General features: G+C 37.9%; 1 protein-coding gene across 1 annotated transcript in view; it reads right to left on the minus strand.

The window, feature by feature from the left end:
• Positions 1-17,165, minus strand: part of AK5 (adenylate kinase 5) — a 483,936-nt gene that overhangs the window by 245,388 nt on the left and 221,383 nt on the right. Inside the window, exon 7 of the mRNA XM_007946496.2 lies at positions 14,572-14,662. Coding sequence (XP_007944687.1) covers positions 14,572-14,662 — 91 coding nt within the window. The remainder of the gene's footprint in view (positions 1-14,571; positions 14,663-17,165) is intronic.

Raw genomic sequence — 17,165 nt, forward strand, 5'->3', positions numbered from 1 at the left:
ATGCTTCTGTAATACTTTCTCCCATACTTTCATACTTGTTGCATCCAGCTGTATCTTCATACAGTCTTTTCCCTTTTCCTATTCCTGCTGTTTACCATATTGACTAAGTATTTTAATTATTTATTAAATTTATTCACTTATTATTATTATTTTTTAATATTCGCAGTGTTCTCTACCCTCCCCTCCCACCCCTGGTAACCAACAAAGAAAGTTTTTCCTTCCACATATACACCTTTCCTTGACTTTTTACACTAATGAACTAACAGAGTATTTGTTCTTCTGTGATTGACTTATTTCACTTAGCACAATGTACTCCAAGTTTATCCACATTATGTGGTGTTTTGCAGATTCTACATTATTCTTTAGTGTTGCATAGTATGTGTGTATATACCACAGTTTGGTTATTCATTCCTCTGTTGATGGATACATGGGTTGTTTCCATCTTTTTGCTATTGTAAATAGTGCTGTGATGAACATGGGTGTGCTCTGTTCCTGTCTTGGCTCTCACTTCTTTAGGATATATACCTAGAAATGGAATGGCTGGTTCAAATGGTATTTCTACTTCCAACTTTTTAAGCAATTGCCATACTGCTTTCCACAGTGGTTGTATCATTTTACAGTCCCACCAGCAGTTTATGAGAGTCCCAATCTCTCCACATCCTCGCCAGCATTTGTTATTTTCTGTCTTGTTGAACTTTGCTACCAGTGCTGGGGCAAGATGGTATCTCATTTTTGTTTTGATTTGCATAACCCTAATGGCTAATGATCATGAACATTTCTTCATGTGTTTGTTGGCTACCTGAATATCCTCCTTGGTGAAGTGTCTATTCATGTCTTCTGTCCATTTTTAATTGGATTATTTGTCTTTTTGGTGTTAAGTGTTGGAGTTTTCTATCAACTTTAGAGATAAGTCCCTTGTCAGATATATCATTGCCGAATATTTTTTTCCCAATCTGTAGGTTCTCTTTTGATTCTTTCGGAGAAGTCTTTTGAAGCACATAAAAATTTAATTTTTAGAAGGTCCCCTTCATCTAGTTTCTCTCCAGCTGTTGGTGCATTTTGGGTTATGCTTGATAGTCTATTTATGCCATAAATTAGGGCTTCTAATTTTGCCCCTAGTTTTTCCTTCAGCAATTTTATAGTTTTAGGTTTCACATTTAAGTCTTTGATCCATCTGGAGTTCATTTTTGTGTATGGTTTGAGGTACAGATATTGTTTCATTTTTCTGCAAATGCATGTCCAGTTTTGCCAGCTCCATTTGTGAAAGAGACCATCTCTTCCACATTTAATGGATTGCAGCCCTTTGTCAACGATCAGATAATCATAGGTCGATGGATCTATTTTTGGGTTCTCAATTCTGTTCCACTGGTCTATGTGTCTGTTGCTGTACCAGTACCAGGCTGTTTTGACTACTGTGGCTGTATAGTAGGTTTTGAGATCCAGAAGTGTGAGACCTCCTACTTTGTTCTTCTTTTTCAACAGTGCTTTGCTTATGAGAGGTCTCTTTCCTTTCCATATAAAATTAGTGATTGGTTTTCCATATCCTTATAGAATGTTGATGAGATCTCGATTGGGATTGCATTGAATGTATAGATTGCTTTGGGTAGTATTGACATTTTCATAATGTTCAATTTTCCTCTCCACGAGCATTGTATGTTCTTCTATTTATGTAAATCTCTTATGGTTTCTTGAAGTAGTGTTTTGTAGTTTTCTTTGTACAGGTCTTTTGTGATCCTAGTGGGATTTATTCTCAAGTATTTTATTTTTTTGGTAGCTATTATAAATGGTATTGATTTCCTTATTTCCTTTTCAGCAATCTCTTTACTGGTGTAGAGGAATCCAATTGATTTTTGTATGTTGATCTTGTATCCTGCCACCTTGCTAAATCTTTCAGTTAGTTCCAGATTGAGAATAATGTTGGCTGTTGGCTGTTGTTTTTGCATAGATGCCCTTTATTATTTTGAGGACTGTCCCTTTTATTCCTATTTTGCTGAGAGTTTTGATCAGGAATGGGTGTTGGATTTTATCAAATGCCTTTTCTGCATCAATTGATAGGCTCAAGTGGTTCATTTCCTTTTTTATTTATGCAATGGATGACAATTGTTTTTCTAATGTTGAACCATCCTTGAGTACCTGGTATGAGCCCCACTTGGTCATAATGTATTATTTTTTGGATATGTTGTTAGAGTCTATTAGATACTGAAGATTGGAGTCTATTGAAGCTTTTTGCATCTATATTCATGAGGGATATTGGTTTGCAGTTTCCCTTTTTCAGTTATGTCTTTGTCTGGTTTTGGCATCATGGTTATGCTTGCTTCATAAAATGAATTTAGGAGGATTCCATCCTTTTCTATGTTCTGAAATAGTTTGAGTAGGATTGGTGTTAATTCTTTGAACATTTGGTAGATTTTTCCAGTGAAATCATCTGGGCCAGGGCTTTTTTTTCTATTGGTAATTTTTTAATTACCAGTTGAATTTCTTCTTTTGTTATGGGTCTGTTCAAATTTTCCACCTCAGTCTGTGTTACTTTGTTGTTGTTATGTGCCATCGAGTTGGACCCGACTCATAGCGACCCCTCCTTGGGTTACCAAGGCAGTATCACTACGGAAGTAGATTGCCCAACCTTCCTTCCGAGGAGTGGCTGGTGTTACTTTAGGTAAGTAATATGTTTCTAGAAGTCTTTCAATTTCTTCTAGATTTTCAAATTTGTTGGAGTATACTTTATAGAATCTTGATATTATCCTTTTAACTTCCTTTGGTTCTGTTGCAATGGCACCCAGTTCATTTCTTATTTGTGTTATCTGTATTTTCTCCCTCCTTTCTTTTATTAAATCTGCCAGTGGTTTGTCAATTTTATTAATTTCTTCAAAAAAGCAACTTCTAGTCTTATTGATTTTTTTGTACTATCTTTCTATTTTGTTTCATTTATTTCTCCTTGAATCTTTGTTATTTCTTTTCTTTTGGTGACTTTAGGCTTCTTTTGCTTCTCTCTTTCCAATTATTGGAGATGTTGGTTTAAGGTGTTGATTTTGGCTCTTTCTTTTTTTTTTTTTTTTTTGATGTGTACATTTATTGCTATAAATTGGCCTCTGATCACTGCTTTTACTGTGTTCCAAAGATTTTAGTATGTTGTGTTTTCATTCTCATTTGATCCAAAGAATTTTTTAATATCATTTTTTATTTCTTCTATTACTCAGTCCTTTTTGAGGAGGGTGTTGTTCAGTTTCCATGTGTTTGCTCTTTTTCTGTTGATCTTTCTACTGCTGATTTCTAATTTGATACATTGTGATCTGAGAAGATGCTTTGCAGTATTTCAATGTTTTTAAATATATTAATGCTTTGTGGCCTAACATATAGTCTATACTAGAGAATATTCCATGTGCACTGGAAAAGAATGTATATTGTGTTGTTGTTGGGTGAAGTGCTCTGTAGGTGCCTACAAGGTTAAGTTGGTAAATTGAGTTGTTTAGTTCCTCTGTGTCTTTGTTGAGTTTCTTTCCAGTTTTATCTTTGATTAAATATGGTGTATTAAAGTCTTCTGTTATGCTGTGGGGGAAGTGCTGGTAGCATAGTGCCTAAGGCACCTGACTGCTAACCAGAAGGCTGGTGGTTCAAACCCACTAGCCACTCCTCGGAAGGAAGATGGGGCAATCTACTTCCATAGTGATAATGCCTCGGAAACCCAAGGAGGGGTTGCTATGAGTCAGGTCCGACTCAACGGTACATAACAACAACAACAACAGCTATGACTGTGGAGTCATTTATTTATCTTTTCAATTTTGTTAAAGTCTGATTTATGTATTTTGTTTAATCCATCTTTTAATCATTATATAATGTTCTTCCTTGTCTCTTATGGTGGTTTTTGTTTTAAAGTCAGTTTTATCAGAAATTAATATTGCCACTCCTGCTCTTTTTTATGGTTGCTATTCACTTGATATCTCTTTTTCCAACCTTTGATTTTTAGTCTCTTTTTGTCTTATTCTCTAAGGTATGTCTCCTGTAGACAGCATATTGATGGGTTATGTTTTCTTATCCAGCTGCAACTTTCTGTCTCTTGAGTGGTGCATTTAATCCATTAACATTCAGTGTAATTATTGATAAGTACGAATTTGTTGCTATAATTTTGTTGTGTTTTTTCATGGTGTTGCTGATTTCTTCCTTCTATATAACTTTCTGTGCTGAGCTTGTTTTGTTTATGAATTGTGTTATTACTTTCTTTGTTGTTATTGTTTTAGTATTTGCTAAATATTTGTGCTGGTCCTCTTTTTTATTTTGATGTGAAGGTTTATCATTTTTCTTTGAGGCTACCTTATAATTTATAATTTTCTTCTCAAGTTTAGAATAGTCCAGTCTATCTTCCAATTGTCTTAACTTCCTTACCATTTAGAAATTCTGTAACTACACAATTTTTTCCCTCTTTTTGGTTTGTAGTTGTCCTCATTTGCCAATTGATGTCTCTGGTTCCCTGTTTACAATCTTGTAGGCTTATTTACTTTGGATACTTCCATCACTGGGTTGGTTTCTGGGTTATGTCATCATGTGTGTTAATGGTCAGTTGTTGTTTGCTGTTATTGGTTCTCTGTCCAAAGGACTCCCTTTAGCATCTCTTGTAAGGCTGTTTTGCTTTTTAAAAATTCCTTTAATTCCTGCTTATCTTAATTAATGTCTTAATTTCACCATCATATTTAAGGGACAGTTTTTCTGGGTATATAATTCTTGGTTGGAATTTTTTTCTTTCAGGGTTTTATGTATATGATCCCATTGCCTTCTCACCTGCGTGGTTTCTGCCGAGAAATCAGAGGTTAGTCTTATTGGTTGCCCTTTGTAGATAACTTTGTTTTTCAAATGCTGCTTTCAGGATTTTTCTTTGTCTTTGGTTTTGGTGAGTTTGATGATGATATGTCTTGGTGATTTTCTTTTGGGGTCTATCCTGTTTGGGGTTTGTTGGACTTCTTGAATGGATATATTCTCGTCTTTCATCATATCAGGGAAATTCTCTTCTAACAAATCTTTGTCAATTTTCTCTGTGGTGTTATTTGTCTCTTCCTATTCTGGGATTCTGATTACACATAGGTTATTTCTTTTGATGGTATCCCACATGATCCTTAGGCTTTTTTTCATTTTGTTTTGATCTTTTTTTCTGAATGATCACTTTCCAAAAAAGTATTGAAGTATTTTTCTTCAATATCACTAATTTTATCTTCCATTAATTCAATTCTACTTCCTTGTTCAATGTGTTATATCTATTTCTGAGAATTTATTATTAATCTTCTGGATTTTGTATCATTTCTAATTTTTTGTTTGTCATTTTGTTCTTGCTTTGTCTCCTGAAATCATTCTAGGGTTTTCTCTGTGTCTTCCTCAATCTTGTCAGTGTTTTCCTTGATCTGTGTCTCAATCCATTCAAGTTACCTAAATATAATTCTTTTGAATCCCTTATCAGGGAATTCCAATGCTGCTTCTTCCTCAGGGATATGTCCTAGGTCTGTATCCTGTTCCTTTGTTTCTACTGCTGTACCTTGCTTCTTTGTGTGGACTGTGATGGTCTGCTGTCTCTGAGACATTGTGACGTTTTTGTGTTTATATATAATTGGTGATTGTATGTTGGAGTGATTTGGCCAAGATTTTCATTTTCTTTGTTTAGTTTGGATGTTATCTGAGTAAGTAGGGTACTGCACTCCTGTATTTGCTAGTTGGCAGCACTTATGCACTCACCACCTGTCTCCTTTCCAGTCGTCAGCCCCCCATATGCCTGTGCTGTCCTTGGCAAGTGGAGCCTATTTTTAGGTCCCTGGAATCTGAACAGAATGCTGTTGCTTTAAATATCTGCCCAGCTACCAAGGCCAACCACTCAGGAAAGGATCAAATCTGGAGATCCTGAATAGAGTGGGAGGGAGAATGTGGAACAAAATCCAAAAACTCAATAATGACCAGAATTACTGGTCAGATGAAGTCTGGTGAGACTCCCAATACTATGGCCCTGAAATACATTCGGTGCCTGGAATAAAACTCACCCTCAGGGGCAGGCTCGCAGCCCAATGGTTAGTGAGATGAACACACAGACCACTCAACCCAGGATGCTGCACCCACACACTCAATGGTAATATATCCCCTAAAGCAATAAACCATGGGACATCAAAGGACCAACGTTCAAACTGAGGAAATGCAGGACAAACCGGAGTGCATAATTATGAGGGGCACAGGGGAAGTGTTGCAGGGTAAGGATGGGAGGAGACTGGGTTAGGGCTGGACATGCCAAATGGGGAATGAAACTAAATGTACGTGTGACTTTGAATGTAAAACAAGCTCTTAAAAAAAAAAAAAAAATCCAAAATGACCACTGCTCATTAACATTCAAAATGGCTGCATCCTCCAGACAGGCTAAAGTCCACAGCTCAGTTTGTTTCCTTCTTTGCTATTTCCCTTTTTAGTCATCAGCCACCAGTGCAATCATCATTCAACCACTGGTGAACAGGGCCAATTTGTAGGTTAATTCTCAGGTTCTAAACCACTTGGAAATATTCAGGCTGTCTGTGTCATCAGGATAGCTGACAGTCCACAGCTCCATGTGTCTCCTTATTCACTGTTTTCATTCAGGTTCTTGTACTTGTTGGTGTTTACTCCACTGCTGTATCCTTCCTTTCAAAGCTCATGGTGCCAGGATTATTGTCTGTATCTGTGTGAATTGATTTATCTTTTCTTTGTTGAAGAGGGTCTGTGTAGCTTCTGCCTATTCCACCATCTTCCATATTGACTGAGTATTGAGCACATTAATAAACTAAGTACTAAGCAGTAATAACAATATGGTTCATTGTGTTTGTACATATTTTTAAAGGATTATAAAGATTCAAAGTAGAGATACTTGACTCTTCATTTTGGAAATGTAACCAATCCTAGAGTTGCCATGCATCATTACATTGGTGTATACAACACAACTCTAAGTCACATCCTCAGAGCAGACCTCACTAATTCCATTATTAATAAGGTGGAATAGAGAAAACTATGTACCAGGCTACCAACAGAGTGAGACTATTAGGGTGATATGCAGGGCTTGAAACCACTTCTTTCTGGTTCAGTCATGGCTGGCAAAGTGAAACCAGAATAGACCCAAATTTGTTAAATGTGAGTGTCCCAGGATGATAGCCTGAATGGGAAAACATATGGGTTGATGCTCTGCCAGAAACTTAATCTACCTGATAAAAAACAAGAGCAGTGTGAATGTTACATAGCAGCCAAATCTCTTAACCAGCAGAGGTGGTAACAATGATGCCACACTCAAAGATGGGGGCTGACTGCACCGCTTTGAATGTATGTCACTCTCCACAGTCCTGGCAATAATCCAATGTCTCATATCAGGCTCCTGGAAGGGTTCACTATGCCTCTTCTCAGTCTCTTATTCCAGGACTTCAGCTAGTCATTTTTCCTGTTCTGGTTATTTATTTATTTTTAATTAATTAATTAATTAATTTTTGCAGTGTTCCCTCCCTCCCCCTCCCCTGGTAACCAACAAAGAAAGTTTCCTTTCATATATAAAACTTTCTTCGACTTTTTACAGTAATGAACTAATACAATATTTGTCCTTCTGTGATTGACTTATTTCACTCAGCCTAATGTCCTCCAAGTTCATCCATGTTATCTGTTCTGGTTATTGTTTTGATATCCCCACATTTTACAAATTTGGATCTGTTCTGATTTTGCTGCATTGGCCATGACTGAACTGGTTTGAACCAGTTCAAAAGCCCTGGATACTTTAATTTTTATATATAATTTTTAAAGTGGTGGAAAATGTATAGTGGAATTATATATATATATATGTATATATATATATATTTCTTTTTAGCTTTTGGTATTCTTCAAGTAAGGTTTATGAGTTGTATCTTATGACCAAAATACTTTATTGTTCCGAAGCCTAGTATGAAGTTCAATTTGCATTTATGTATTATAATATAGTAAAGTTCTCATAAGTAAAATATATATTTTTTCATAGTAAGATCAAAGATATCTTAATACCAGTGTTTCATGGAGCACCACTCTCTGATTTTAGAAAAGAGGAAAATGAGATGCAGAGAAATGAAATAACTTAGCTAAGGTCATACAGAACATGAATAGGATCGAAGACAGAACCTGTAGCTCCCATTTCTTTTTCTAACACACACTGTTGCCTACACCTTCTAAGCAGAAGACATCCAAATGGTTTGCTAAATACTTTCACTACAGCACTTCACAGGAGAGGACTTGAAGGAATATACCGTCTATTTTACATTCTGAGAAAATTAGCAATGGTGAGAGGCTTAAAGAGAAGCAAGTCACTTAGTGGCTGTAGAAATGTAAGAATCCACAGTGGAATCAAGGCATCTCACTCTAGCGTGTGACAATCAGTGGTCCTTCGTAGGCAGCTACTATTGACTGCACCACTAAAAGCAATGCCAATTTTATTGAGCTTTCATTATTTCCACAGTATGGATATTTTCTACCACTGACTAGAGGAAGTTCTAATAGGTATTTAGATTCAAATGATACCTTCATCTCTGCTATATTTAGAGTGATTGTGTGGAGTAAGCAGCATGATTTGAACACAAGGGCTTATTAAGCATATATCTGCTTTTACTTCCTGTGTTCTGCTTATTCTATTTAATTAGAAATTGTACCTTTGGTTGTTTTTAAAAAATACAATGTGAAGGGCTTGTGAAGGGCTCTTAAACAACCCATTTAACAGATAATAGGAATTAATGACTGAAACCAGAGCAAAATTATTAGAAAACTATCTTCAGCAGTGGTAGAATGAAAATATCTTTGTTAAAAGAAAAGAATAAAAAAAAAAACATGTATAACGAAACTGCTGCTTATAAGGAAGAAGAAGATACTGGTTTTCTTAATAAAATGCCTTTATCAGAAATTGTATTGTATTATTAAGGGATGGAATTTCTTGACAAGTTGTTGCTCTAGGCAACAGTATTAATATCTCATAGAAGGGAATAGGCAAAGGATATCATTATCAGCTCAGATAATGATTGAATAGCTCTCATTTTCTTTCAGCATTGGTTGCTTGGTTTGCTGAAAATGGAGCCTTTAATAATAGTCCAAAGTTTGACATACAAAATAGGGAACTAAATAGAGACATATGTATATATTTTTCGGCTTCTTTTGTTGCACTGTTTAATGCATAAAACAACTGCAATGATTTTGACATTAAAGAACACCAAAATGGGATAGTACATTTTGAAAATATGATAGTATGGCTTTTACATTTCCCCTCTTTTGAATATCTCAATTTCTTTTCAGATTTAAAATTATCCTTTTGAATGATAATAGAAAAAGGTATCAAAAAGGTAGGAGATAAAATACAGACCCCTGCTGCCCCACCAGAGCTCTTTGGACTTACATTAGGCACTGAGAATCCATCCCTGATTCTAACAGAGTAGAAAATGTTATTAATGATTTGCACCAAGATTCCTTTGAGAAAGAGCTCTGCATTCATTTGGAAAAATATCTTGGCAATATTTGGGACTAGAAAGTAGCCATTTTTGGATAAGAAGGTGAGGAGAGAATTTTCCAATTACCTCTGGACTAGGGCAGGAGCAGGAAAGAAGACAGAGGAGAGCTGAAGCAGATCTAGGAAAACAGGAAGGTTGTGTTGCATAAGAGGATCCCTGGTGACGCAGGGTTAAGTGGCTGCTAGCTGAAACGTTGGCCATTTGAAACTACCAACAGCTCCATGGGAGGAAGATGTAGCAGTCTGCGTCCATAATTTTACAGCCTTGGAAGCCCTAAGGGGCAGTTCTATTCTGTCCTATTAGGGTCACTATGAGTTGGAATAGACTTGATGGTAATTTTTTTTTTTTTTTTTAAATTGTGATTTGGGTGAAAGTTTACAGAGCAAATGGGTCTTTCATTCATACACATTTTGTTTTGTGACATTGATTGTAATCACCACAACGTAACAACACTCTTCCCACTTTCTCCCTGTGTTTACCATTTCTCTTCATCATTCTTTCCTATCCCTTCCTGTCTTCTCAGTAAGTATTGGTGGCTTTTAATCTCCTATGATTGATTGTTTTAATGAATATGCTTCACCACGCAGTAATTGTTCACCTTAAAGACTTGTGCATTGTTTGGCTGCAAGTTGAGCCACGGGGGTTGAGTTCAGTTCCCGGGTTGAAGTGTGTCTATGTTATGCCAATTGACCTTAGTGTTCCCTGAGACTATGGTCCTGAGCCCCCATGCCCAGTGACTCATTCCCTCAAGGTATTTGGTTATGGCTAAGAAGTTTTTCTAACTTTACCCCCTGTATGCTCTACTACATTCATGGATATATTAGCAGCACATATAAATACATATGTAGAAATATCCTCTATCAAACCTCTATATATATTCATGAGGATAGTCCCATTTACCTTCCCACCCCTGTTCAGTTTGAGTGTCTATGTATGTATGCACTTGGAGATTATTGCTATTACTGTAATTGCAGGAATGTATATAGTATTCACTTTTGTTGCCTTTAACTCTTTCTCTTCCCAGTGTCTTCCTTTGCCTTGATCATTTTGTGCTGACCTGCCCCTTACTGTATATTGCCTTACCCTTAACCCAACTATGCATGTACTCTCTAGTTAGTGATTTTCCCCCTCTTCCTCTCCCACCCCTGGTAACCTTCAGAGTGATTCTTTCTGTGTGGTTTTGTGTTATATAATAAATCATCTCTCTCTCTGTGACCTCTCAAGTCCTCCCCAAAGATGCTAATTTATATATAACCTTTCCAGTGTGCCAGCCACATGCTTTATAAACATAAAGCATTTATCTTTCACAACAATCTTGTGAGGTCAGTGCTATTATTATCCTTTTTTTATAGATGAGGAAACTAAGGGCCAGAGAGATTGAGTGTGTGTTCAGATGGCTCTGCTGGAAGCATTACTGGAGAGCTCTCTACAGGAGGGGAAGTTGCAGAAGGAGCTTGAAGGTGCAGGGGTGCAAGGGAATGGTCTTCTGTGAGAAAAATCTTGGAAGCACACAAATGCATACTCGGCTCTGTTGCCGAAGAAAATTCAGTGTGACTGTGATTTAATGTGCTCAAAGGAATGGCCCAGCTAAGGTGGCCAGCTGGGAAAGAAAGGCCTTAAGTGTCACCACCTAGGAGACAGGCACCATGCAGGAGTTGTGAAAGAGTGGTGAAAACAAACAAGCAAACAAATACATACTCTCTGCTCTCATGAAGTCTTGCACTTTAATAAGGAAAATAAATTTAGAACAATCATATGACTAATTATATAATTACAACTGTATAAATATCCTGAAAGAAAAGTCCAAGACGGTAATGGGTGGGCCTAATCCAGTCTGGGAGAAAATTACCTTAAGGAAATCACCATTTAAAATGAGACACATGGTAGGACTTGGACAGTGAAGGATAGGGATCAGAGGTGGAAGAGTAAAGGGATGCAAAATGGGGCAAGTAGTCCAAGGAACAGGAAGAACAGGTGCAAATGGCTTGAGACATTTAAGGAACTGGAGGAGGCTAGTGTGGCTGAGGAGAGAGGTGGGAAATGATGTTGTCAAGGTAATGGGAAAACTAAGGATTTGGGGCTTTCTGCTATGCTAAGGACACTGGTATCCAGTCTGCAGGAAAGGCACTGAAGGATTTTGTCAGAGAGGCAGGATGATCAGAACTGTATTCCAGAAGGATCCTCATGGCAGCCAGAGTACATGAGAGGTGGAGAGGCCGGAGATGAGGTAAAAGGCTTTTGTAATAGTGTGGGAAAGGAATGAGGAAGCCTTCAGTGATGCAGTGGGAATAGAGAAAAAGGACTGGATTCCCAAGGTATCTCTGAGAAATAATGATCTGGTGTGGGCTGTGAGGGTAAGAACATTTTTGCCTGGCTCTCTGGAGAAAGTCAGGACAAGAGTAACAGAATTGAAAGCCACTCACATGGAAGTGATATCAGTGTTGTGGGGCAGCTGAGATTCTGCAGAGAAAGAGAACGACAGAGAGACAGTGAGGGAGAGGGAGTGGGAAGGAGGGAGGGAGAGAGAGAGAGAGAGAGATAGTGAGAGAGAGGGAGAAAAAGAGTTTAGAGAGAAATGATGAGTAGAAGGATGGAACTCAGGGCTGGCAATTCACAGTGCAGAGGCCACAGGCATAACTTGTTTCATGGGGAGAGTTACTAACATTTAGAAGCCAGATATTTCACCTACAAATAAAAGTGGCTGTTTTCTTTTGAAAGACAGGAAGATTGGGCAACACAAGCCCATTCCTTAATGACAACAATAGCCTGGCACTGTATACTAACTGCACCCTTCAGGACAGGCATTATTAATTTTTTAGTTTACCACAGTCCCTCCAGTCTTATTTCATACAGTAAGTTGATATAGATGAAACATTCATTTTAAGGCTAGGGCAGAACCCAGCTTTCAGAGATCTCATGAGTGGGAGGGAGCTATTGGAAGTCTGAAAAAAAAGTAAATATGGACTCCTCTGTTCATAAGCTTGTGAGTACAGAAGAGGAAACAGTAGGCCCATGGAAACTACTGCTATGAGCCAGCCCCTGTGCACTCTACCAAGGTGACTTCCAGAGAATAAGGACATAGCACCTGCCTTCAGCCAGTTTACCAAGTGGTACAGAGGCCATCACAGTTGCATCACTACAGGACAAGACCACCTTGGAAAAGTACCATAGGAGAGGTGCAAACAAAGTGCTGGGGGTTTTAAAGAAGAGCAGCTTAAATCAGCTCCTCTATTCCACTGTAACAGCAAATTGAGAATATCTAGCAGTTAGGTAATTGTTGTTAGAGGTGGTTATTTTTAAAGCACATTCGAAATAAAATATTACTTTAACAAGCACAGGGGTCCTAGCATTTTTCAGAGCAGTAGCAGTAGTTTTGTTTATCTTATATGCTTCTCAATATTCCATCTTTCCCTGTTACAGGCTAATGTTTTGTAAATATCACTAGACATTTAGATAGGTTAGTTTATATAAGTTATGTGTGCTCTGCGGGTCTGCCCCAGAGAGACTACCACCTCACCTTTCCTTTTTACTTTAACTTTTTTGAAGTGACTCTTAGGTGGTGACATATAGTGATTTAATTTTTTAAGCATTTATCCTTTTTCTTTAGCAGAGCTTTTGGTTTTTACCCATTAAGGCTACAACTCAGGAGAGAGGTCAGAATTGAGATAAAGACTTGAGAGTCATCTGTATAGAACTTTTTGTTGAAAACTATGAGGGACAATGAGATGACCCGGAGCCAGAGAAGCAAAGAGAGAGTGAGAGGAGGGTCAAGAACAGAACTGTCAGTGCTGTCTACTACGGGGCCATGATTACTCTGGACAACCGTCTAATGTCAAACTTCTGTCAGAGAGCTCTTAGGAAGACAAGGGGTACGGTCACAACAGGATATGTGGGCTGGGATGGGAGTGGCTAACAATTAAGCTGAACAAACTACTGTAAGGTTTTGAGGACCACACTGTTTATAGAACCTCATTACCTAAACACTTCACTTATTTAAACCTTTCTTCCTGGCCTTTTCTAGGCAGCACAAGAGAGAAGTTTATGAGTTAGGAAAATGCTGGATAATTTTTGCAGAAAGTATAGGCTAGATTAGTTTTTCTATTATAGTAGCATAGGTCCTGACATCCCTGGTAGTGTAATCAGTTAATACCTGGTTGCAAAATGAAAGGTTGGAGGTTCAAATCTACACAGAGGCACCTTGGAAGAAATGCTTGAAAACTCGATGAAGCATAATTCTACTCTGACACACATGTGGCCACCATGGGTCTGAGTTGGCTTGATGGTCCCCCCTTTTTTTTAAACATACGTCCTATGTTACATTGTAAAAAAAAAAAACCCAAACCAAATGCACTGCTGTCGAGTTGCCTTTGACTCATAGCGACTCCTCCTTGGATTTCCGAGGCAGTATCACTATGGGAGTAGATTGCCCAATCTTCCTTCTGATGAGTGCCTTGTGGGTTTGAACTGTCAGCCTTATGGTTAGCAGTCAAATGCTTTTGGCACTAGGCTACCAGAGCTCCTATGTTACATTGTAACTACCTGATGATTTACATGTGCATTGACTGGAAGAAAAGCAGTAACTACTATGGGTAGATTTGTAACCCTTTTTTTCTATTTTGTTTTGTACCTTTATTTTTAAAGCAGAAAGTATAAAAAGACCAAATGAAATGAGATCCAAAGAGCCAATATTTTAGAGATGTTAAGGAAGATTTAAGGAGTCCTGGTGACACAGTGGTTAAATGTTCAGCTGCTAATCATGATGGTTCGAACCCCCCAGCTGCTCTGTGGGAGGGAGATGTGGCAGTCTGCTTCTATAATGATTATAATCTTGGAAACTGTATGAAAAAGACCTACTCTGTTCTATAGGGTCCCTGTGAGTCAACATTGACTCAATGGTAATCGGTCTGAAGGAAGCTTTCAGAAAAGTAAAGTCTTTAAGTAATGAGACTCTGAGGACAGTGTAGTCCTTAAAACCCTACAGCAGTTTGTTCAGATTTAACCATTTATAGAAATTCCAAGGCATCTGGCAGATGATTATGGTATGGTATATTGTTGCCCAAAGAACACAGTGACTTACCTGTTGCAGCGTCTTTGTTAGGAAATAACTTGCTGTCAACTGCCACACTGATGTCATAGAACACCTCATCCTCATCTCGGTCTGCATCAAACTGGGGGAAGTCAGAACAGACAAGTTTGGAATATGAGAATTTATAAATTAGTTTACTCCCAAGTACACTGAGCATGCATTACACAACTGGATCTCAAATGAAGCAGGACAAGAATGAAAGCATTTGAACCTGTACTCATACATTGGAGCATTTTTAAAGTCTCCATCTCATATCAGAGAAAGGTATTGAGGAATAAATATACACGGATGTATGTTAAGAAAATGCATAGTACAGTATTAATTTATAAATCAAGCTTTGGAAAAGATGATAACTGAAATTGACTTTATGACTTTCTAGCTCTTAGTTTCTCTAATATTTTTACATAAAAAATATAAAACTATGAAAATATATAGTTCTCACCAATATGGGGAAATATTTTCTAATTTATTGTTAAAAAAGGAAAGCAAGCCCTCTTAAGTGGCTTGTAAATAAAAATTACAGATTTACATATTTATTTACCATTCTCTAAAGTTCACAATATTTTAAATATTTTTAAACAGTATGTGGCTTATATTTATGAATCTCATCTTTTTTTACAAGTTGTTCAGTGGTTTAATACATTTTTCTCTTTACATTTTTTGAAATAGCTTTAAGTTATAGCTGAAATACAGTAAACTACACATATTAAAGGTGTCCAATTTGATACATTTTGACATATGTATACATCTGTGAAACCATTACTAAAATCAAAATAGTGAAAATATGTGTGATCCCCCACAGTTTCCTTATACCCCTTGGTAATTCTTTTCACCTGCCTCTCTCCCCAGGTAGCCACTGATCTGCTTTCTGTAACTACAGATCAGTTTACAATTTCTAGAATTTTGTACAAGTAGAATTTTACAGTATGCAACATTTTTGCCTTGTAATCTTTCACTCAGCACAATTACTTTGATATTCATCCATATTACTGCATCAACAGTCCGATGTTACTGCTTGTTATTGCTGAGTAGTGTTCCATTGTATAGGTATACTGTTAATCCTCTCCTGAGTATTTTCATTGAGACATTGTAGTTTTCATCTCTGGACTTTTTCATTGAGTCCTTTTTTTTTTTTTAAATTAAATCTCCCATGGTTCTGTTTAAGGTTTTGAATGTCTGGATTATAATTACAATAAATATTTTAATGTCCTTCTCTGCAAATTGTAACATTGGTGCCAGCTCTGAGATAGTTTTGATTGATTTTTTTTTCCCCCTCTTTATAGGGTGTGTTTTCTTGTTTCTTTGCATGCCTGGTTAATTTTTTATTGTCAAATTTTCCTTGTTGGGTGCTAGGTATTTTCGTATTCCTATCAATATTTGTCCTAGGATGCAGTTCAGTTACCTTGGAAATAGTTTGATCCCTTGGGTCTTACTTTTAAGATTTCTTAGGAACAGAGCAGAGCTTACTTCAGGCTAATTATTCCCCCAGTTTTTTCTACCTAATGCCTTGTGAATTATGAGAAATTCCAGTCTGTCAGAAAATAAGGAGAGGCATTTATCTGCTGGCTCCTCTTGGTCTCCCATCCTTTCTTTTACTTATGAGGCATCAAGTGCCCCCAACCCATCCCCTTGTTTCTTGGTTGTGCTGCTCAGCCATCCTGGGCAGCCACTGGGAAGCCAGATCCCATACTCCACGGCCTGGCATATCATTTCAATCTAGAAGTGTTGACAGCAGCTTGAGCTCCTATAGGTCTGGTCAGCTTAGATCTTGGTGCTGGCTCTGCGGTGGGCATGATAGAGGCTGTGCTGGGTATGTGAGCAATGCTGGAGATGCAGTGACACGCAGGGCTGTTGGTGACCAGGTTCTCCATTCAAAAAGCAACTGAGAGAACTGGGGAGGTGAATATGGGACTAAGTGGGTCTGGGGAGGCATTTTAATTGGGTTCAGATAGGTTAAAACTCAGATAAAGATTGACTTGAATCTACCCCCACTTTAGCAACTGACTGACTTTGAGCAGCTTGTTTCCTCTGTTCTGTAAAAGGGGGATTATAATACCCACCTGCCATAGGCTGGGTTTTGTAGAGAAGCAAAACCAGTGAAGCTTATATAAGAACAAAGAATTATATATGTGTGTGTATGTACACACACACACACACACACACACACATATATATAGGGAGAGAGAGAGAGAGACAGAGAGACAGAGGGAGGGAGAGAGAGGGAGGGAGGGAGAGATTTATCTCAAGGAAATGGCTTGTACAATTGTAGAGGCTGGCAAGTCCCAAGACTGTATGTCAGTTATCAAGCTGGGGGCTTCTCCTGACTCCGCAGCTGCAGGGGCTAACAAATCCAAGTTTGGCAGGTAAGATGACACGCTTCTAGCTCATAGACTGTGAAGGCAACAACCCCAAAATTGGCAGACAATAACTCAGTCTAATGGTTCAAGTTCAGATGATGATTAGCCAGATACGAGATCTAGAATGACCATAAAGCCAGAGAGCTTTGCCAGACCCTTTCCATACATATCAGTAGCAGGCCACACCTCAAAGGAAACTCCCTTTCACATGAGTGGCTGACCAGAGCA

The sequence above is a fragment of the Orycteropus afer genome, unplaced genomic scaffold (assembly GCF_000298275.1).
Source record: "Orycteropus afer afer isolate SDZICR_OR568_19922 unplaced genomic scaffold, OryAfe1.0 scaffold00164, whole genome shotgun sequence".
Classification (NCBI taxonomy): domain Eukaryota; kingdom Metazoa; phylum Chordata; class Mammalia; order Tubulidentata; family Orycteropodidae; genus Orycteropus; species Orycteropus afer.